This window comes from Microcaecilia unicolor, chromosome 3 (assembly GCF_901765095.1).
Source record: "Microcaecilia unicolor chromosome 3, aMicUni1.1, whole genome shotgun sequence".
NCBI classification, from domain to species: domain Eukaryota; kingdom Metazoa; phylum Chordata; class Amphibia; order Gymnophiona; family Siphonopidae; genus Microcaecilia; species Microcaecilia unicolor.
Genome location: NC_044033.1, coordinates 363477248 through 363500195, shown reverse-complemented (window position 1 = coordinate 363500195; position 22948 = coordinate 363477248). Strand labels below are relative to the sequence as shown.

General features: G+C 42.1%; 1 protein-coding gene across 2 annotated transcripts in view; it reads left to right on the top strand.

Annotated features, from left to right (window-relative positions):
• CEP85L (centrosomal protein 85 like) overlaps positions 1 to 22948 on the top strand; it is a 350628-nt gene that overhangs the window by 309519 nt on the left and 18161 nt on the right. For both annotated transcript variants that reach the window (XM_030198550.1, XM_030198549.1), the window contains exons 8-10: positions 4616 to 4770; positions 16838 to 16955; positions 22561 to 22611. In XM_030198550.1, coding sequence (XP_030054410.1) covers positions 4616 to 4770; positions 16838 to 16955; positions 22561 to 22611 — 324 coding nt within the window. The remainder of the gene's footprint in view (positions 1 to 4615; positions 4771 to 16837; positions 16956 to 22560; positions 22612 to 22948) is intronic.

The following is a 22948-nucleotide window of genomic DNA, read 5'->3' as shown; positions in this document are numbered from 1 at the left end:
GAGGGGACTGTTGAGAGAACTGTGGTTGTGGTCAGTTTAGGCAGGTAAGAAAAACAGGGACGTCCTTTTTTTTTCTTCAGAGAAGTCCTTCCTAATTGCAAAAGCACGTCCAAGAAGGACGCCCATCACAAAAGCTGCAGGAAGACGTCCAGCTTGTGTTAGACGTCCCTGACGAGCACTTGGACATGGCTAGGCAGTGAAGGACGTCCATAAAGGACGTCCCTAACAAACACTTGGACATTTTCTTCCCCAATTTTTTTTGTTACATTTATAGAAGTTTTTAGAGGCTGCACAGCCCCAACGAGAGGTACAGACCTCCCGTTAGATTTTCCACGGTTAGGCAATCGGAAAACGGTAGTGCATCTCATTACAATACGATTTATACAAATTGGGGTACCAATTTGCTCATCTGCATTCCGTTTTCGTTAGCTGCTACCGTGATTGGAAAATGGCTCGGAGAAGCATTTAGTGCATGCCACGGTTTACTACTTGCTCGTTAATGGCTCGTTAAGTTTAGTGCTGGCTTTGGTTATGTTGTGTTGCAGAGTGCAGGCATTTATGTGGCCCGGGTGGTAATTTTGATTTTTATTTGCATCTACTATGTGTGCCACAAAATAATTTTTATCTTCCAGCGCGTTGCGGAAATCGGGCGGTAATTGTCATTCTGTGCGCATAGACCATTACCACCCGGTTAACCGCTAAGTCAGTGGGTGGTGGTAAGGTCTCAGGCCCAAAATGGACGTGCGCCAATTTTAATTTTGCTGCATGTCCATTTTCTGCCCAATTAAAGGCCTTTTTTGCAGGTGCATTGAAAAATGGACCTGCAAGCGTCCAACACACGTGTCTACACCAGCGCAGGCTGGTTTTTAGTGCACCTTAGTAAAAGGACCCCACTGTGATACCAGGGTACATTTATTTCGCAGTGATAGGGTGAATCAAACTGGAGGGGGGCGGGTGACACTATCAGGCTTATTTTCGAAAGAGAAAGACGCCCATATTTCGACCTAAATCGGGAGATGGGCGCCTTTCTCTCTTGGGCGCGCAAATCGGTATATTCGAAAGCCGATTTTGCGCGCCTCCAACTGCACTCTGTCGTAGGAACGGACAAAGTTGACGGGGGCGTGTCGGAGGCGTGGTGAAGGCAGGACTGGGGCGTTTATCAGCCAAGGCGAGATGGGCGCGCTCGACCGATAATGGAAAAAAGAAGGGCGCCAGAAGTGAGAATTTGGGTCACTTTTTCTGGACCCTTTTTTGTCACGAACAAGTCCCCAAAAGTGCCCCAACTGCCCAGATGACCACCGGAGGGAATCAGGGATGATCTCCCCTGACTCCCCCAGTGGTTACTAACCCCCTCCCACCAAAAAATAGACCTTTAAAAACTTTTTTTTGCCAGCCAGTATGCCAGCCTCAAATGTCATACCCAGCTCCATCACAGCAGTATGCAGGTCCCTGGAGCAGTTGGTGCAGTGGACATCAGGCAGGTGGACCCAGGCCCCCCCCCCCCCCCCCCCCTACCTGTTACACTTGTGCTGGTAAATGGGAGCCCTCCAAACCGCCCCCAAAACCCACTTTACCCACATCTAGGTGCCCCCCTTCAGCCATAAGTGCTATGGTAATGGTGTAGAGTTCTGGGGAGTGGATTTGGGGGGGGGATTTGGGGGGCTCAGCACCCAAGGTAAGGGAGCTATGGACTTGGGAGGTATTTTAATGTTTTTTTTTAATTGTTACAAGTGCCCCCTAGGGTGCCTGGTTGGTGTCCTGGCATGTGAGGGGGACCAGTGCACTATGAATCCTGGCCCATCCCACAAACAAATGCCTTGGATTTGTTCGTTTTTGAGCTGGGCGCCTTTGGTTTCCATTATCGCTGAAAACCGATACCGCCCAGCTCAAATCCGCCCAAATCCGATGCATTTGCCCGGCACCAACCGTATAATCGAAACAAAAGATGGACGCCCATCTTTTTCGAAAATACGGTCTGGCCCGCCCCTTCGCGGACCCGTCCTCGGAGATAGACGCTCGCATTCGATTATGCCCCTCCACATGTTAAAGAGGGCATTGAGGAAAAACAAAATAAATATTCTGCAGGAAGCATTGTAATATGCAGTTTTTATGAATAAATATTTCATGCATGAAAAGAAAGAGAATAGTGTTGGGAGTAATCTACCGTTTACCTGGTCAGAATGAACAGGCAGATGAAGAAATGAGCTCAGAAATTAGGGAAGCCAACAATTTCTGCAACAATTTTAATAATGGGAGATTTCAAGTACTCCATTATGGATTGGATAAATGGCACATCAGGAAATGCTAGATAGATAAAGCTCCTAGATGAAATAAGTGACTGCTTCAGGGAGCAGCCAGTGCAGAAGTGAACGAGTGGTGGAGCTATTTTAGATCTAGTCCTTAGTGGAGTATAGGACTTGGGTGCAAGCAGTAAGGGAAAGGGGATGGGAGTTACACACTGCCTTTCTGTGGTTACAATCAAAGCGGTTTTACATATTAAATACAGGTACTTATTTTGTACCCGGGGTCCGCTTTGTAAATGTGCTTATTACATGATCAGATTTGAGTTAATAACTGGAGAGAAGTAAAAATACTTCACTGACATTTAACTCTCAAAGGGCAACTGTGATAAAATGGGGAACATGGTTAGAAAAAAAAAGCTAGAAGGAGCAGTAAAGTTTAAATCGGGCATGGAAGGAAGGCCAAATGACAGCTGATATGGTTACAAGGTGAGGTGAAAGAGGCTATAATCACCAAAAATAGCCATTTGAAAAAAGGTAAAAGGATCCAAATGAAGAAAATAGGAAACGGCATAAGCACTGGCGAGTTGGATGCAAAGCATCCAGCCCACTTAAATCGCTTGGGGCTGCCCAACTGTCAATATTCAGGGAACTGCTGCTGAATATTGACTCTGTTCGGCCATGTTCAAAGTGGGCGGGTTAGGGGCTGGCAATACCATGAGGCTGCTATCAGAGGTTATGGTAGCCATTTTAATGATGAAGCTGTTAGGGGCAGGAGCGAATGGGGTCCACTCCTGCCCCCATTACCCCCACTGGACCACCAGGGATCTGAGGTAGGTTTGAGGGGAGGGGCTGGGGGGGAAGGGGAATCAAAAGGAGGGGGAGGGGTCTGTTTCAGGGGGGGTGAGAGGGATACTGTGTCGGAGGGGAGGGGGATTGGAGGGGCTAAAGGACTGTAGTGAGTCCATATTGGGCTAAGGACCATATTAAGGGGTTAAAGGACCAGGGCCATAACTGTCTTATGTGGGCTACGCTGTCATCCGGGATCCACGTAAGCTCCGGTGGCCAGTACCAGTGCGATTGGATATTGAATGCTGGTGCCTAGCTTTAGCCCAGCATTGAATATCTGAATAATTTAGCCGCAACGGTCAAAGTGTTAAACCCCCCCTCCCCCCCCCCCCCCCCCCCCCCCACTGAATATCGGTTGGTTTATGTCTCGATTAACTACTATGTGATGCCATAGGATGGTGGGGTTTAATAAAGTATGGAACAAAATGAGAACTGGAAAGACATCAGTATTGATCCTGGAACATGTGGAGACTGGGCACAGGGATTTATCAATGCTGACAAGTACCCTGGATGTCCAATTGTTTAGAACTGGTGGGGGGAGGAGGAGGGAAGGTATTGTTTGATGTTAGGAGTTAATTCAGGTTATGTTTATCTATGGCACCTTAATGAAGAACCACAGTTCATTCTTTATTGTGATACTAAATAAGTATATATATATATTTTAAAAGGTATATGTTCTTAAAGGTCAGTTTTCAAAGGCATATAGTTGCACTAACAATAATTAGTAGGCCCTATATTCAAATGATTTATGCTTTTTATCTTTGAGAGATATGGTCTTAAATTGACCTCCTTGAAATTTTACTACAGCTCAATGCATAATATACTCAAAATTTCACTAAACTCCTAAATTTAGGAGGAGAAAATGTAGGTGTCAACAGGGATGGATCTAGGGCAGGAAAAAAAGTTTTGGAACTTAGTCCTTATTTTCAGCTTTAGATTCATATATTAGGGTCAGAAATCCGGGCAAATGAATGACAGACCTATATTAACTTTGATGCTCCTAAATTAAGATGAATTTTCAGCTTAAAACTTATGCTGCTAAATTTGGCTAAAAATAGGACACAAATTTAGGAGCCTAACTTAACAGCATAAATTTAGGAGCTCAGATTTTTTTGAATATGAAGCTCAGCATGGTTAGGTTGGCCCGTTTTAAAATTGCTGCCCCCCCCCCCCCCCCCCAGACCACTGTGGGGCCAAAACTAAAAGCAACAGGGGCGGAGTTAAGCCATGGAAAGGAAAGAATATATGTAGGTTTCATTTTTGATTTCTGCCATGTAATTCTGCATCTGCGACAAAGGTAGTACAAAGTTTTCAGATCTTTTTGTATCAGTAATTTGCTGCCAACCCCAAATTTTCAAAAGGAAAATCCTGCAGGGAGATTGCCTACGAGTATTGGCTTTCAGTCTGTGGGTATGAGCCTTCAAGCTGCCTCAGAATTGCCCCCCTTTATGTAAACTGCTGATATGTATTTCTCTCTCTTTTTTAAAAAAATAAATTAAATGATTGAATGTTTTTCTGGTCTTAAGCTGCAGGTTCTAGAAGAGAAGAACCACCAGCTGCAAGAAACAATAACTGGCCTAGAAAAGAAGCTGGAAGAGACCATGGTGCAAAGTCAAGAGAGAGAATCACAGGTGGAGAGTCAGAAAAGAAGAGAGAAAGAACTGGTGACAACTGTGCAAAGGTAAAGGACTCTGCTGAAATAGTACAGGAGGGGTCAGGTCCTGTACTCGCAGTGGTATGCTGCCCCACAAGACTGCTTGTGAAGGGAAAAAAAAACCTGCTTACAGTATGCTTTCTATGTAGAGGAGTGGCCAAGTGGTTAGAGCATTGGTTTTGCAATCCAGAGGTGGCCGGTTCAAATCCCGCTGCTGTTCCTTGTGGTCTTGGGCAAATCACTTACCCCTCCATTGCCTCAGGTACAAACTTAGATTTTGAGCCCTCCTGGGACAGAGAAATATCCAGTGTACCTGAATGTAACTCACCTTGAGCTACTACTGAAAAAGGTGTGAGCAAAATCTAAATATATAAATATCTTTCCAGTTTCATCCAATCCCTTCCCTCCCATTTTGTCTGCTAGGGCTTCATTCTGTGTTCAGAGGGCCTATTTGAGAAATCCAAAAAGGTGCCTATTTCATGTGTAATTTATAAAGGCAGCACATGTGCCTGAGTACCATTATAAAATAGGATGTCAGATCCAGCTTTGATAGCACACAAATGCCCATGTACGTAATTATGCCTATGCTGGGGCAGGTCTAAAAATATGTGTCTATGCATGTGCGCTTGCACTTTTATAAAATATACACATGCACAGTAACACAGATAAAGACCTGCGTGGCCCATCCAGTCTGCCCAACAAGGCAGCACCCACCACTTTGTGCAGTTATAGTCATTCATGCAGAAACACCGGTTGGTAGTTTGCCATCATGCCATTCACATATAGGCAGTTAAATATGATGTTAAATATGTGTTATAACCAAAGTATTTCTAACAGTATTTTATAAGCAAAGTACCGTATTTTTCGGACTATAAGACGCACTTTTTTCCCCCAAAATTTGGGAGGAAAATGGGGGGTGCGTCTTATAGTCCGAAGGTAGCGATTTTTTTATCGCCGTCCCATACTTACGTGATGCCATGTTCCGTGGTGGTCTAGTGACGTCGGGGCAGGAAAGAGCCCCCTCTTTCCTGCCTATCGCGCTGCTCTCCGTGCTCCTCACTGCTTCCTGACGGTCTCGGCGAGATTCAAAATGGCCGCCGAGAATCTCGGCGGCCATTTTGAATCTCGCCGAGACCGTCAGAAAGCAGTGAGGAGCACGGAGAGCAGCGCGATGGGCAGGAAAGAGGGGGCTCTTTCCTGCCCCGACGTCACTAGACCACCACGGAACATGGCATCGCGTAAGTACGGGACGGCGATCCAAAACTCGGACAAGACGCACCGGAGCACCTAGGTTTTAGAGGAAGGAAAAAGGAATAATTTTTTTTCCTATTTCCCTCCTCTAAAACCTAGGTGCGTCTTATGGTCCGGTGCGTCTTATAGTCCGAAAAATACGGTATTTCTAACAGTATTTTACTTGCTATGTAAGATGTCTTCCCCTCCTCCTTGAGTTGTACAGCACTCTCATTTGCAGCATATGATAATAAAGTGATATAAAGTACTGGAGTTGCCGAATCTTCATCCATCTTTTGCCATTTGCGGGACACAGACCGTAGAAGTCTGTCTGGCTTAGGCCTTAGTTCACTGATATTGGAGTTGCCAGATCTTTCTTTTGCCATTCGCAGGATGCCGGCCTTAGAAATCTGTCCGGCATTGGCCTTAGTTCCCCAGTACTGGAATTGCTGAATTTTCATCTGCCTTTTGCCATTTGCGGGATGCAGACCATAGAAGTCTGTCTGTCATTGGCCTTAGTTTCCCAATACTGGGGAACTAAGGCCAATGTCGGACAGACGTCTACAGTCTGTTCAATTCTGCCTCTGCTCCACTCATACTGTGTCCCTGGGAATGCTTACACATAGGCGGAGCCCCATTTGTTTTACATAAAATGTACAGGTTGGAGTTGAGGTGTCCAGATCAGGATGTGCTCAATTCCAGTGGTATTTTAGAAAAAGATCTGTTGTTGATGTTGTGATCTTAATTTTATTGTAAACCGCTTTGAATTTATTTATTTATTTATTGCACTTGTATCCCACATTTTCCCATCTATTTGCAGGCTCAATGTGGCTTACAAAGATCTGTTATGGCAGCGCCATAGCAGGGAAGAAATACAATTGGTGTTGTAAACAGATAAAAGAAACAAGAGGATCTGGTTATGCAGCTATACCGTGAGATATTCTGAATGAAGGAGTGTAAAGGTTGTGTTCAAGTAGTTATGGGTTCTCGTGGTAGGCTTTGTTAAAGAGATAGGTTTTCAAAGCTTTGCGGAAGCTAATTAATTCGTTGATCGTTTTTAAGTGAGTTGGTAGTGCATTCCAATTGAATTGGTGTTAGCAATATATATATTGTAACCTGTAACCTGTGATGTAGAGCCTTTTCTAAAATACCTGAAGGAATGCATGTGTCTGTGATAGCACATTTGATGGAAGCAATTACATGTTGAAAATACAATGTTGAACAATTGAACAGCACAAACCTGGCAGCTTTCACATGATGGTATCAACCCTCGATCTCATAGAGGCATACTTGCATAAACCCATATAGCCACCGCATCAGAGGTTTCTACGTTTTGCAGTGCTGGGCCATCACTTCCAGTTCAGGGCTTTGCCCTTCAGTCTCGCCATGTCACCAAGAACGTTTACCAAGGTTATGGTGGTGGCGGCGGCCTTCCTTTGGCACCAGGTAATCAGAGTGCACCCATATCCTGACGACTGACTTATTCGTGCGTCGTCCTATTTGGACAGTGTGGTGGCAACAGACAGTTGTCCATCTTCTGCAGTCCTTGGGTTGGGTGATCAATTTTCTTCTTCTGTGGCAACTGTAACTTTGGTAAAACTGAATACTTTTACTCTGGAGGTGCTCTGGGATGGTATCATGAGTTTGGAGAAATCCTTTACTAGTAAGATGGGAGCAGTAACAGAGAAATTAGATGGTTAAATACAACAACAAGAAGAAACGAAGACTCAGGTAGTAACCATTAAGAAAAATTCAGGGTTAAGAATCTTCCTTTGTGAAAGATCTGCTTCTTGTGCAACTTAAGATAGAAGCTTTAGAAAATGCTGATAAATTTGGGCGCCATATATAGAATCCAGGGGAAAATGCCACTACTCCACCCGTTTTCCTACCCTGACTTTCCTGAATTGATTATAGCCCAGTATAACTGTATCACAGTTATGGTTCTCAGTGAAACCTGTCTACGTGACTAGTACTAAATCTAAGTCAGCTTCTTCCATCACAGCCTCTAGATCCAGAACCATCATTTCCCATACTATGGACATTGGTATACAGATATTACTCTTTATTTCTCCATTTTTATAAAAGTTTTTAATGTTTTACTTGCCTGAGGGTTTTTAATTACCTGGGAGCTTTGTTCACCCATCCTTCCAAAGACTACATAGAAGATCTTTTTGATTCAGAATCTCCAACCGCTTGAAATTTGAAATTTCTGTCTCAGTAGAGTTGACATTTACCTGACATTGTTGTACCTTATTAGCCAGTACATTAACTTAGGGAATTAAAACCTGACTCAACTCAAGTACTACCTGCCAGATTGATTCCAAAGTGAATTGCTTCAGATGGCGTGGAACAGAAGATTGAAAAGTTAGCTGACCTGTAGCTCCAATGAATGCTTCTGTTGCCTCAGTCCCCATAAAGACCTCTCCCTCTGTGACTGCAAAACACAAAAGGGCTCCTTGCCCACCACTTGGCAGTTGTTCTCCTGACTTCACAGCACTCTTTGCCTCTAACTGTGGATCTGCTGAAACCACTCAATCTGCTCTGATCTCAACACCTTGGACTGGTGGAGCAACAACACCTTCTGTAGTCATCCACTCAGCATCAGAGTCACTCATCAATGTTTCAGCCAGCTGCATTGGTGGAACATACTGTTGTGGGCTGAATGTCACATCAAAGCTAAGGGATCCCACTGGTCCATCCATTTCTGCCACAGTTCCCAACAGCTCCAAATCGAGCATGTCTGAAGGTTGCTCGTGTTCTATGGGGCCAATAAGAGCAAAAGTCAAGTGCTCTGAGGGATACTGGCCACTTTTTACACGTCCCTATAGCAAGAAACCTTTTGAATAGGAAAGGGAGTGCAGGTAGATGTCATCGATCCAGCTCCATCTTGGATCCTAAAAGCTCAGTTTGTTGTTACATTGGAATTTTCTTGTAGACCTCAGAAAACAACAGACCCCATTAAATGTTTCACTAATGGGGCCAGCCTTCTGCATGAACTCCTGTGCTTTTGCATGTGGTTCTGTTTTCAGCCCTTACTGACTTATGCAAATGAGACCCTACAATGAGTCTCTACGCATGGTCCTACATCCCTCACAGCCCCCCCACCCCCGTTCACTAATATTTCAGTCTGGAAAAGTATTGGTGGCAGCCTTTGACTAATGTGCATCTTTTTGTTTCTGGCATTAAATTTATAATATTGTCTTTATTGCTGAAAAGATCAGCGTCCTATCAGATTCTAAAGTTTTTCTAAAGTAGTTAGGATTCTTTTCTGCTGAAAAGTTAAAGTACAGAGGATGCATCCTTTTTTTTTCAGTTTGTGGAAAGTACACTCTAAATTGAGTCTGCTGTTTTTCTTGTGGCAAAATTACAAAGATAAAAGAAGAAAAACAACATAGATCATGTGGATAAATTCAGACAGTTATTTTAGAAGCCCTATTTATAATTTGAACATGCAAAAAAACAAAACAGAATTTAGACATACATATTGCATACATATCTAAATCTTGATTTTAGAAAGTCGTCAGTAGATGCATATGGCAAGGGGGTGTGGTGTGTGCACGTTCTGGGTGGGGCTAGGCAGAAGAGAAATGCCATTTATGTCCGCCGAGATCTACATCAGGATGTACGCCTGCTCCCAGAGGTATCTAGGTTATAGAAAGGCGCCTGTTCTGTGCAGCACACTTCTGGAGAGTTAAGGAGAGGTCACCCCTTAATCCCTCACTGTTGTTGATGCCTCCCCTAGAATGACACTGGCAAAGGATAGTGAGTACTGTGACAGCTTGGGAAAACATAGGAATGCATGTTTCTAAAATGGCAGATGCACACATACATGTTCTAAAATACCCATTGTCTCCAACCAAGTAGATAATAATCTTAGAAAACATGCACAATTCAGTTCATAGATACCATCATTGGTATCTATGTTCTAAAATACCAACATGCATACGTATCTGCCGGCATGCTGAGGCCATTGATAGTTTATTATTTATTCATTTTCAATTTTAACAAGTAGAATATACATTTACAAGTATATCTTATAATGAAAAATAGGCCCAATAAGGAAACAAAGAATAAAGAAAATGTATACAACTAAAACAGTTCAAGCAAAACGTGGGCCTCTCTAATCGGAAATATGGAGTGTCCAAGACCGTAATAAAAGAAAAGACCTCAAGGAAAACGAAATTAAGGAGGAAATAATAGAGTCATAAATTCAGTACATTTCAATTCAGCCTTAACCAGACGTCACTTGAATAACCATCCTCTCAGGATTAGCACTAGAGTCCAGAATTTGTTTTAATTGTTCTGGATTAAAAAAGACACAATTATTATTTTTAAATGAAAAAAAAAAACACATTTGAAAGGAAATTGATTTTGAAGGTTAATGTCCAAAGCATTTGCTCTTTTTCTCAATTGCAGGAACTCTTTGCATCGTTTATGTGTTGCTGTACATAGATCAGGAGCATTAATATCTTTTTGCCCAAGAAGGTAACATCTCTGTAGCGGAAATACAGTTTCAAAACTCAGTTCCTTTTAAACTCAAGCGCAAAGGTTACCATCAAAGTTTAGCTTAGTGCTTCTCCTTCTCCTAAATTATCAGCTTTCAGAAAGTCAGCAATGTTCAGGCTATCTCCTGATATCTTCTGACTTCCTTCTCCTTCATTCCTCAATACCGTCCCACTATTCCTCAAGTAATATACTCTCATCGCTGGGGGCATATTTTCTGTAGGTATCCTCAATACCTCTATCAGATATTTCCTTACCATGCAGTGGCATAGCTATGGGGGGCAACGGAGGCTTGGGCCCCCCAAACTGGATCTGTGCCCCCAGCTTGGCTGGCGGGGGTCCCTAACCCACGCCAGCTGAAGTGTTTTTTCCAGAACTAGTCTCCGGCACCACTGCGTTTCCTGCCCTGCTCTCTCTTCCCCTCACATCTGGCATGCGCTCATGCTCAATTTCATTAAAATGAGCATGCCGGACATGACGTCAGGGAAGAGAGAGCAGGGCAGGAAATGCAGCAGTGCTGGAGACCAGCGCTGGAAAACACACTTCAGCTGGTGGGGGTTGGGGACTCTTGCCAGCCAAGGTATGTACAGCGGCAGGGCGGCGGTGGGTAGGGGCGTCAAGGTGATGATGGTGGGGGGGGGGGGTGGTGGGGAGGCAGACCAAAATGTGCCCCTTCACTTTGGGCTCTGGCCCCCTCCCACCTCAAGGTCTGGCTACACCCCTGTTACCATGGTTTCAGGTGGCACTTCTGATGACATAGGAAAGTTAAGAAAGCATAAATTAAATCTTCTATTCTTATTATCCAGAATCTCCAACGTCCTTTGGATCCCTCTGATAGTTTAGAAGTTGAAGCTTGTAAACGGGATGCGCTGGTTGCATATAACCAGCGTATGCACATCCATTCCTGGATATATTTTAGAACAGGCTGTACATCAGCAGATCCTGTTCTAAAATGCTAGTGGAATTTGACATGTCCTGACCTGGATGTCTCAGTTTCTTTCTGTATGTTCTGTCTAAAATGTGCCTTTAAAGGTAGTAATTATTCTTTTCATATAACAAAGGAAAATGGCCATAAATATATTTGTTAAAAGAAAGACCTGGGGCAGATCAGTGGGGTAAGAGAATGAGTGAGAAACATAGTCCTACATAAGCATCAACATTCCCCCTCGACTTTCACATCACAGAGAGATTTATGTCATGCACAGCTGACTCCCAATCTCTCTGCGCTTACATAATTAGAAAGAACAGCAGGGCAGGTTTCCATGGAAAAATTCCCCATGTGTGATTGAATCTGGCGAAAGATATTTTTACGTAGGCTGCATTCTTCAGGATTTATACCTTCAAAGTTTACAAAACAAAGGTTTAAATGTCTAAGATTGTACTTGAAATTTGGAAACGACAGATGTGCCTTTTTAACATCGAGATTTTATGTGCTTTGGACCCCATGTATCTTTTGTTTGTTTACTACTAATGCATTGGTTATATCCCGCATGTACCCATATCAGTTGAATGTGGTTAACAATCTGTTAAAACTAAGACATACCTAGGGAAAGGAACAACACAGAGAATGAATTAATAATATTCAAACTGTATTTCCGATACAAAGCCTCTGAAACTATCAAGTTTTTACATGTTTCCTAAAGAACAAATAATCGGCAGTTGCTCTAATATTCTTAGGAAGCTCATTTCACCACATCTTTGTGACTTGATAAGAAAAAGTAGACACAAAAATTTGCTTATATTGCACTCCTTTACCTCCTGGGCAATATAATAATTCGATTTTTTTAAATCATAATGCACCTTGAAGAGATGACCAAATCATGAGTTTTAAAATTTAAAGAAGTCTTTATTAAATAAATAGAGATAATACAAAACATCAAATACAACTAAATTATAACTTCTATTCTTTATTACAAAACTTTTTTTGAAAAGGAAACCACAAAACTAATGAACATACGAAAAAGGAAAAAGAACAAAGTTAAAGGATTTAAAAAAAAAAAAAAGTACCTTGAAAGAATATGTTTAAAAGGAACAATGTGAAACAAAAGGCTCCCAAATCACCTCCCATTTAGAGAAAGTTTTACAGTGAATAGCCTTCAATCTTTCCATTTCACAAATATACCACAGCTTATTCAACCACTTGATCAAAGAAGGGACCTGAGGGGTCTTCCAATAGGTGGCCAGTATAACTCTAGCTACTGACATAGCATGACAAAAAAGCAGTGACTGAGATGTGGTCAGACCCGGAGGCCTACCTGGAAATAAAAAATATTCAGGAGACCACCTAAGAGGTCTAGAAAGCCAACACTGAAGCCTTGAGTGAATCACTTTCCAGAAAGCTCGCACCTTTACACAGGTCCACCATATATGCCCCATAGTACCCCGCTGACCACAACCCCTCCAACATAAAGGCGATAGTGCAGGAAACATACGATGCAAACGAGCAGAGGTCAAATACCACCTATACATGACTTTTACAGCATTTTCTAGGAAAGGTACAGAAACAGAAATTTTTGATAATGCATGTTCCATAGTTGTCCAAACATCATCATTCAATGTCAACCCGAGCTCCCGATGCCAATGCAAACGATGCTCCACTGGAGGCCACTTCTGTCCACGCTGATAAGCATACAAACAAGAGATAAGTCCCCGAGTATCGCCAGCTTCATCGCACAAATCTACTAAAAAAGAGTCCTCCCTAGTTACCAGGTCCTTAATAACAGGTGATAAAAGAAAATGTCGTATTTATCATATATTGTGATATTTCCCAATGGAGAATCTTAAACACTAAAGTTAAAAGTTATCCATGCCTGTATGGGCAACAAATGTGCCTTGATATTCAAAGATGTTACCTTATCAAATGTCCTAGCGGAATATACCAATCTCAAGACTGTATTCTGCAATGTATGTAATTTCCTCAATAACAAGTCAAAGCATCCCGCTTACAACATATGATAATCCAGCTCATTCAGGATTAGAGCCTGCACTGCTGCTTTAAATTGTTCAAAATCCAAATGACTTGTTATCCTTCTCAGGCGCCGTATACTTAGAAAAACTTTTCTTGGCAGTGTCATAATCTAATTCTCAAACGATAAAGTAAAATCTAAAATAACACCCAATACCTTTATAGAAATTTTCAAGTTAAAAGAAGAATCATTTATAGATTCTGATATAATACCGATTGTTGTGGAGGATGCAGTAACATGCATTTCATTTTATCCATATTAAACTTTAAGCAATGTAATTTAACCCATTCTTCTACAACATTAAAAGGTATCACAACTTAAGGCTTCAAGCTTTTGTAGAACCAAAATGGCTACCGGAAATACATTATGTAATGACAGAAAGGACTGCTTATGCTGAATATGTCATCCAAATCATGATGGAGAGTGAAGATATTGGGGTTCCCCAGGGGTCTGTGTTGGGACAACTGCTTTTTAACATTTATAAATGATCTAGATATGGGAATAACTAATGAGGTAATTAAATTTGCCGACGACATAAAGTTATTCAAAATTGTTAAATCACAAGCGGATTGTGAAAAATTGCAAGACGACCTTAATGGACTGTGAGACTGAGCATCCAAATGGCAGATGATGTTTAATGTGAGCAAGTGCAAAGTGCAAGGTTCCACATTAGGAGTCACCAACCAGGAAAAGGATCTAGGAGTCATCGTTGACAATACTTTGAAACCCTCTGCTCAGAGTGCTGTGGCAGCAAAGAAAGCAAATAGAATGTTAGGTATTATTAGGAAAAGAATGTAAAATAAAAACTAGGATGTGATAATGCCTTTATATCACTCCATAGTGTGACTGCACCTTGAATACTGTGTGCAGTTCTGGTCACCGCATCTCAAAAAAGATATAGTGGAATTAGAAAAGGTACAGAGAAGGACAATGAAAATGATAAAGGGGATGGGACAACTTCCCTATAAGGAAAGGATGAAACGGCTTGGGTTGTGCAGCTTGGAGAAAAAAACAGCTGAGGGGAGATGTGATAGAGGTCTATAAAATAATGAGCGGAGTGGAACGGGTAGACGTGAATCACTTGTTTACTGTTTCCAGAAATACTAGGACTAGGGAGCATGCAGTGAAGCTAAAAAATAGTAAATTTAAAATGAATCGGAGAAAATATTTCTTCACTCAATGTATAATTAAACTATGGAATTTGTTGCCAAAGAATGTGGTAAAAGCAGTTAGCTTAGCGGGGTTTAACAAAGGTTTGGATAGCTTAAATGGACTTGGGAAAATCCACTGCTTATTTCTGGGATAAGCAGCATAAAATGTATTGTACTGCTTTGGAATCTTGCCAGGTACTTGTGACCTGTTTTGACCACTGATGGAAACAGGATACTGGACTTGATGGACCTTTGATCTGTCCTAGTATAGCAACACTTATGTACTTATGTACATATATGTACAGGTCATGGAGGATTTAGGAATTTTTCCAAAACAGAGTGATTGTTGGTGCCCAGTACAGTGAGAGTTGGGTATAGAACAGACGGGTACTTTCTGACTTTGTCTTCACAGCTCTGTGGAGGCGCCTCAGTCTTGGCCTTCCTTATGACTCATTAGGTGTTGCATTAGGTGGTGGTTTTGTGATTTGGACAAAAAGCCTGCTGAGTATTAGCTGAAAACCTTCACACTTAATTCACTGACCTTATCTGAGGTACAAAGATGGCACATTGCTTGCCTTCTGTACTCAGGTCTTGAAAATTATTATTATTATTATTATGATTGTTATTATTATGGGGGTTGATAGTCAAAATGATCTGTTCAGAAACTGTGGGAGTTAATTGGATAAATTGTTGGTTTTAAAATAAGGGTCCTGGTTAACTATTGGACATATATATTGACATCCAAACAAAAGTTACAGTTACATTGGCCTACACATAGCTATATTCAGTGCCCCTTTTTATGTTTTTGCATAACTGATACCTAATTTTGAGCTGAAATTGATGAATACTTCAATAAAACTCAAACTTCAATATATTTGCATACAACAACAGAATAATAAAGATAGTGCAGCTACATTGTACTGGAAATTTAGGGGCTCTTTTACTAAACTGCAGGAAAAGTGGGTTTAGCATATCCTTATGCTAGTCATCCCTGCACGCTAAGGTCATTTTTACCACATGGGTAAAATGGCCACTCTTTCTATTTTTTTGAGTTAATGGCCATGTGCTAATTTTCCCATTAGCATGTGAATCCATTTCTGTCTATTTTGTAGGCGGTAAGGGCTTACGCGCTAATCACACACTAATTGGTTAGCAAGCAGCAATGTAGCTGCGTTAACCAATTAGGGGGAGATTCTCTATATGATGCCTAAAAAAATCCATGCGGAAAACATTTCTGCCTAAGCGTATTCTATAAGCAGCACCTAGATTTAGGCGTGGTATATAGAATACGCTTGGTTGATATCCCAGCGCCTAAAACTACGCGCATCCATTTACACCAAAGAAAACATGGCGTAAATCCTGGTGTGTAGATTTAGGCGCACTGAGCCATATTCTGTAACTACACGGTAAATTTTGGAACGCCCACAAAGCATCCATTGCCCCACCCATAACCATTGCCCTTTTGCCTGCGCGCATTGAGGGGCCCTATTACTAAGCTGCATGGGCACCTATGCATGCCCAATGCACGTCAATTCGGAGTTACCGCCCGGCTACCACGTGGACCTTGCGGTAATTTCATTTGTGATGCCTGTCAACACTGCAGGAAAATATATTTTATTTTCTGGCGCACGGCAAAAATCAGGCGGTAACTCTGACTTGATGCCCGCAGGCGATTATTGCATGGTTAACGCGAGAGACCTTACTGCTGAGTCAGTGGTTGGTGGTAAGATCTGAGACCCAAAATGGACACGCGCCAATTTTTATTTTGCCGCATGTTCATTTTTGTCAAAAAATTTTAAAAAGGCCTTTTTTTTACAAGCACACTGAAAAATGGATCTGCGCAGCCAATTTTTCAGCGCACCTTAGTAAAAGGACTCCTACAATTTAGGTGCACTGCATTACAGATTTATGGGCATAAATTCTAATTATTGTCAATTAGTGTTCATTATTGCTTATTAAGTGCTGTTAACAACGCTGATTGTCTTGTTAAGCCACTTAAGTTACGCGTTCTGTTATAGAATCTGCTTGGATTTCAGCACAGAACACTCCTACTCCCCCCCCTCTATTTTTTAGCACCCCTTCCTGTTAGTTCTGCTCAAATAAACAGAGTTGCAACTATACCCTCCTGAGAAGTTGGGTGAAAAATATTTTTGTGATCAGTTTCCCTCCAGTTTAATGTGAGACCCTGATAGTACAATTCTGTTGGTGTTTGATACAATTTTTCTCTCTCTCTCCATTATACAGTTTGCAGCAGAAAGTTGAACGGTGTCTTGAAGATGGCATTCGCCTCCCCATGTTAGACACAAAGCAGCTTCAGAGTGAAAATGATCATCTGAAAGAACAGAATGAACGAGCCAGCAAGGTCTGTAGATGACATTTAATTTCTGTGTGACTCCTAGGTCACATGTACAGCTTTCAATACCATGTGTCTCTAGCTCTGTATCTTTGAAGCAGTGATACTTTCTCCAACTTATTTCAAGATATTACCTTGTTTGCTTGCAGTTTCTCATCCTTTCCCTGTTACTGTTATTCCAAAGTCCTTTTTTTAGTAAGTAATTTTACAAGTGACGTGAGCAGTGGCATAGCAAGGGCAGGGCGGTGGGGGCGGTCCGCCCCGGGTGCACGCTTGTGGAGGGGCGCAGAGAGCAGCTGCACTCCTGTCGGCTCCGCTGGTTCCCTGTTCCCTATGCCCCGGAACAAGTTACTTTCTGTTCCGGGGCAGAGGGAGCCAGTGGAGCCGACAGCCGCGCGGCTGCTCCCAGCAGCTAAGAATGCACCTGGGGGGGGGTGTCATTGCACCAGGGGGGCTGTCGTGCTGCACCCTGGGGGGAAGGACGCCGCTGCACCCGAGGGGGGGGGCACAGCGGTGATCCGCCCCGGGTGGCAGCCGACCTAGGAACGCCGCTGGACGTGAGCACATTGAACAATGTTTTACATGTTTGAGTAGGTCTTTGTAAAATTGCCCGGTGCTATACATGCATAAAATGAGGTGCTCAGAAAACCTATCACTTACTGTTATGTGAGATATGCAGAGGCAATCTCAGGGGCGGAATATGGGCAGAGTGGGGGAGGAATCTGCACTTATTTTTATGTTTATTGGTATTTGATAAAACTGCCCTTATTACAAATTGCAAATCAGAGTGATCTACAATCAAAAGATAATTAAAGCAGGGAAAGGAACTCCTTAAAATATTGGACAGTATGGAGCTCATTTTCAAAAGAGAAAAAGGTCCAAAAAACTGCATTTGGATGTTTTTCTTACAAAAACGTCCAAATTGGTATTTTCAAAACCAATTTTTAGATGTTTTTCTATGAAATCCATCAGAAGTACGTTCAAATCACAAGGGGGCGTGTCAGGGGCATGTTAAGGGCCGGATCTGGGCATTCCTACCATGTGGATGTTTTTCAGCCATAATGGAACAAAACAAAAGAGCCCAGGACTAAAACTAAGACGTTTTGAGCTAGACCTGTTTTTATATCGAATAAGTTACAAATGTGTGCCCTAAATAACCAGATGCCCACTGTAAGGAATCAGGGGTGACCCTCCAATACCTCCCCAGTGGTCACTAACCCCCTCCCACCCCCTACACGTGTGAATACAAATATGATTTAGCAGCCTCTGTGATAGCCTCAGATGTTAGAGCCAGGTCTGTTAGAACAGCATGCAGGTCTCTGGAGTAGTGTAGTGGTCAGTGCAGTGCATCATGGAGTGGGGGGCTCTGGTCCCTATCTCCCTCTACCTGTCACATTTGTGAGGGAAACTGTGAGCCCTTCAAAACTCATCAGAAACCCACTGTACCCACATATAGATGCCTCCTTCACCCATAAGGGCTATTGTAGTGGTGTACAGTTGTGAGCAGTGGGTTTTGGGGGCTCAGCAGACAAGATAGGGGAGCAACGGTGAGATGTGTACATGGAAGCATGTTTTTGAAGTCCACTGCAGTGTCCCCTAGGGTGCCCCATTTATCTCCTGGGATGTCTGGGAGACCAGTCTAATAAAAATACGGGCTCCTTCTACATCCCAATGGCTTGATTTTCTACGTTTTTCACTTGATTGTTTTTTTTTTTTTTAATCGACTAAAAAACAAAACCTCCAAAGCACAAAACCTTGTTAGAAACAGTATTTTTGAAAACAAAAGATAGATATTTTTCTTTTTTGAAATGAACTTCTTTCCTATTCAGATTTTGGATTTTTTTTCAAAATGTCTAAAGTCAGACTTAGACATCATATCAAAAATGCCCCTCCACATCATTCAAACAGTCACAAACATACCTAAGGAAAGAGGGGAAACAAGGAACCTACTGGCAAAATTGCAAAACATGTCAGCCAACTGCAAATCATCTGTATAGCATAAGCAACAATCAATTGAATGCTAAAGAAAAAAGCGAGAGTGGGAGTCTATTCCATAAAAAGGGAGCTAGAAAATAAAAGGCACTTTTTCTTGTAGATTCTATTTGTGCATAGGAGGGGCCGGGAAGAACAAGTCTGTGATCATTTATTGATCTTAACAGCTGTGGAGGGGAATAGGGAATAGTATGTTTAGCCAAATAAACCAGTGTGAAGAGCCTTGAAAATAAGAGTCAATATTTTAAACTGAATTCTCAATTCTATGGGAAGCCAGTAAAGCTTTCTGAGAAGAGGGGTGACATGATCCCTACGTTTCTGTTTGCATAATACCCAAGCCATGGTATTTTAGAGAATTTGTAATCTTTTGAGTTCAGATTTAGTGATACCAGGGGACAGAACTGATAAATACGTGAAGCAATGAATGAAGGGAAGCAACGTCTAGATAGCGTTGGACGGATCTAATCTTACAAAGCGCATAGAAACCTGAGCGTAAAAATGATGAAATTTGTGAAGAAAAGGATAACTGTGAATCAATAATAATAGCAAGGTATTTAAACTGTTGAACTGGTTGAACTGGAAGACCAAACAATGTAGAAATGCTAGAAGGGGGGAGTGAGATGACCTGAAATCAAAGAGTAGTAAGTACTGTTTCTGTACTATATCTACTACTACTTAACATTTCTAAAGTGCTACTAGGGTTACGCAGCGCTGTACAATTTAACATGGAAGGACAGTCCCTGCTCAAGGAGCTTACAATCTAAAAGACAGGTGTACAATCTAAACAATCTAAAGACAAGTGTAGAGTCCGTCTGATAGGGCATACTATATTTCACGAAAGGTTAGGTGCCGAAAGCAGCATTGAAGAGGTGAGTTTTAAGCAGAGATTTGAAGATGGGTAGGGAGGGGGCTTGGCGTAGGGGTATATCCTGGCCTGGAGTCTGATTGACGTGGATGTAGTGCAAGCACCGCTTCAGAGTGGGACTGCAAGTTGAGAAAACGCTATCCACCCGATATTCAAACGAAAATGGCGCTAAAACGGCACTTAAGCGGCTATCCGGGAATATTAAGTTCTAGGTAGTTGGCTATCCAGCACTGAATATCGCTGCTTAGCAGTTTAAAGATAGCTCGTTATATTGGGCGATATAACCGGCTAGTCACTGATTTTTAAAATGAGAGCGGCCAAGTTTGGCCACAATAGGTGGAATAACTTTGTCCGGGCTCACTTTAAGTGGCCAGCACTGAATATCAGCATGGCCGGTTAAAATGGATATTCAATGCTGGTCACCGGAAACGGACCGGCACTGAATATCCGGGTTAGCGCCAGCCATGGGAGAGTGCCGTCTGCGGGAGACAGCCTGGCTATCTCCCACAGTCTGAATATCGGGTCCTATATTTTCAATGATCTTAGACAGAAATGGGAGGTTGGAAACTGGGTGATAGTTAGTCAGGTCCATACGATCTGATTGAGGCTTTTTTAGAACAGGCCAGGTTTATAGCTGCTTTGAGAGGTCTAGGCAGCACCCCTTCAGTAAGACTGTTCAAGACAAACTGATGTAGAATTGGTACTAAACCCAATGATGGAAGCTTTAGCTAAGAGGAAGTGATGGGATCAAGGGGACAAGTAGTGGGACAAACTGACAAATGTATTTTTGAGAAAGTGTCGAGAGGTAGCAGATTGAAAGATGACCATTGAGAGAGGGCAGTCAAAGGTAGAGCAGTTGGTACAATGGTAGGTATTGGTGAAACAAAGAAAGCTTGCAATGTAGAGACTTTTGCCTGAAAATGTTTTAAGGACAAATTGGTAGTTTGAGGCTAACTGTGGGGTTATGTAAGGTCAGAAAAAATAGAGAATAACTTTTTACTAGAATTTAAAGAATGGTTGATCATTCTTGCAAAATAATCATTTTTAGCTGTGTTCAACTGGGTAGTATAGAAACGTTGTTGTTTGCACCTAGTATCATTCTCTGGGCATTTGTGCTTCTGCCAGGTTCGTTCTGCCTGCCTAACTTGACATTTAAGCAAGGCAAGGCCTTAGTGATACTAAGGTTTGTGACCTCTATTTAATCAAGAGTCTGTAAGAAATTCATCATATTTTTATTCTAAAAGAGAATTCCATAGGGAAGTTTGCTTTTTGAGGGAAAGATTTGAAAAATCTGAGGTAAAAAGATCACTGAATGCAAAGATATTGAGCGAGTCAGTCTAGTCCATTTACCTGCGCTTGTAGGGGTATGTGTCAGTCTGAAATGAAGTGTGAAAAGAACCAAAGAATGGTCCATCCAAGATGGAGGTATATCTTGAGACTTGTTTAAGGGAAAAGATGCTGAGAGACAGATATGATCAGATCAAACGTATGCCCTGCTGAGTGCATAGGGAAAGGAACGTACTGGAAAAGTCCCAAATCAGTTAGGAAATTGGCCAGATAGGCAGAAAGCGAGTGGGCATGATTGTCAAGATGAACATTGAAGTCACTCAACAGCAATAGATTAGGAAATCTCACAGAGGCATCTGCCAAGGTTTGATATACTAACTCACATTTTGCCGCATTAAGAGAACTCTCAGAGAGGTCGATGTAATGAAGTGTGAGATGGTTAGTGCAGAGCTTAGCATGGGTTCTTTGCACAGCTTTCTGTGTTATTATGGCTGCCCTGTGCAGAAAAGAGTTTAGAGAACAAGAAAACCGTACAAGGTCTCGCATAGACAGTGCACTGCTTACATGAATCCAGCAATAATGAAGATAATTGCTACTAAACCTGGATACAAAACAGCGCTCAGAAGACCTGAAGGCCAAGCACATGGTTTTCTAACATTAGGAGCTTAGTCTGAGGAGGAGTAAAAAATGTTCTCATTCTTTCACGTCTAGGGCCCTGTTTACTAAGCTACGCTATAGGTGCTCTAGCATTTTTAGCACACGCTAAACACTAGAGACACCCATAGGAATATATGGGTGTCTCTAGCGTTTAGCGTGTGCTAATTTTAGCGCAGGCTAAAAACACTAGCGCACCTTAGTAAACAGGCGCCTATTTATAGATGCACAATTATTAAATTACCTCCTTGGTGTCACACTTTTTCATAATGGCACAGCTCATCCTACTTCCACATGAAGTCACCTTTCCAGTCCATGTACTGCAGTTATGCCCTAACTGGATCAGAGCAGCTGATGATAAACAGCACAGTGGCATCACAGTGTCGCATGGTGGGAGCTGCTAGATTATTCTTTGCTTTCAGGTCCAGCAGAATTACAGAGAAGATTCTTCTGATGTTCTGCCTATTATATTTTAAAATATATGTTTGGAAATACTGCTGCATTATTGTTTGAGGTTTTCAGTGGTACTAAATTGTGCTCCGTGTTGTAGGCATGTCTTAGAGCAGGGGTGTCAAACTGTCATCCTGGAGGGTTGTCTTCATTGTGTACAAATGTATCTGATGCATATTCATTAGGGGTAGCCTGAAAGCCAAACCAGTTTGCAGACTACCTAGATTACAGTTTGATACCTCTGTCTTTGGATTTAGACGGGAGCAGATGTCACTGAGATGCTTCCATCAAAGGGGTAGAGCATTAAGAAGCTGTTACTAACCACCCTCACTCTTGCTTTCTTTTTATATATGTTTATATGCATAGGTCATAGACAACCAGCAAAAGCACATCGACAGGATAAATGTGGAAATCCAAGTAAGGAGATGTTTTTTTTACACTGTGATTACATTTATCCTGTTTGACATCGTTGTGCTTTTTGCTGCAACCTTGCCAGGACACAATAGGAAATCCCAACAGTTCTGCTATTAATGAGAAATAACTTCTGTAGCATAAGAAAAAAGATGTCAAAGAAACACAGGTATTTGGCCTGGTGTGAGAAACTGGAATTCTGCGGAGCTGAGACTTCTGGGGCTGATTCGCTATTTGAGCACAGGGGTTAACAATAAAATGACACATGTTAATGGTTGCCCACATTGATAACATCCCCACCCCCTCAATCTTTTGATGAAATTTGAGCCCCCTCTCTGGAATG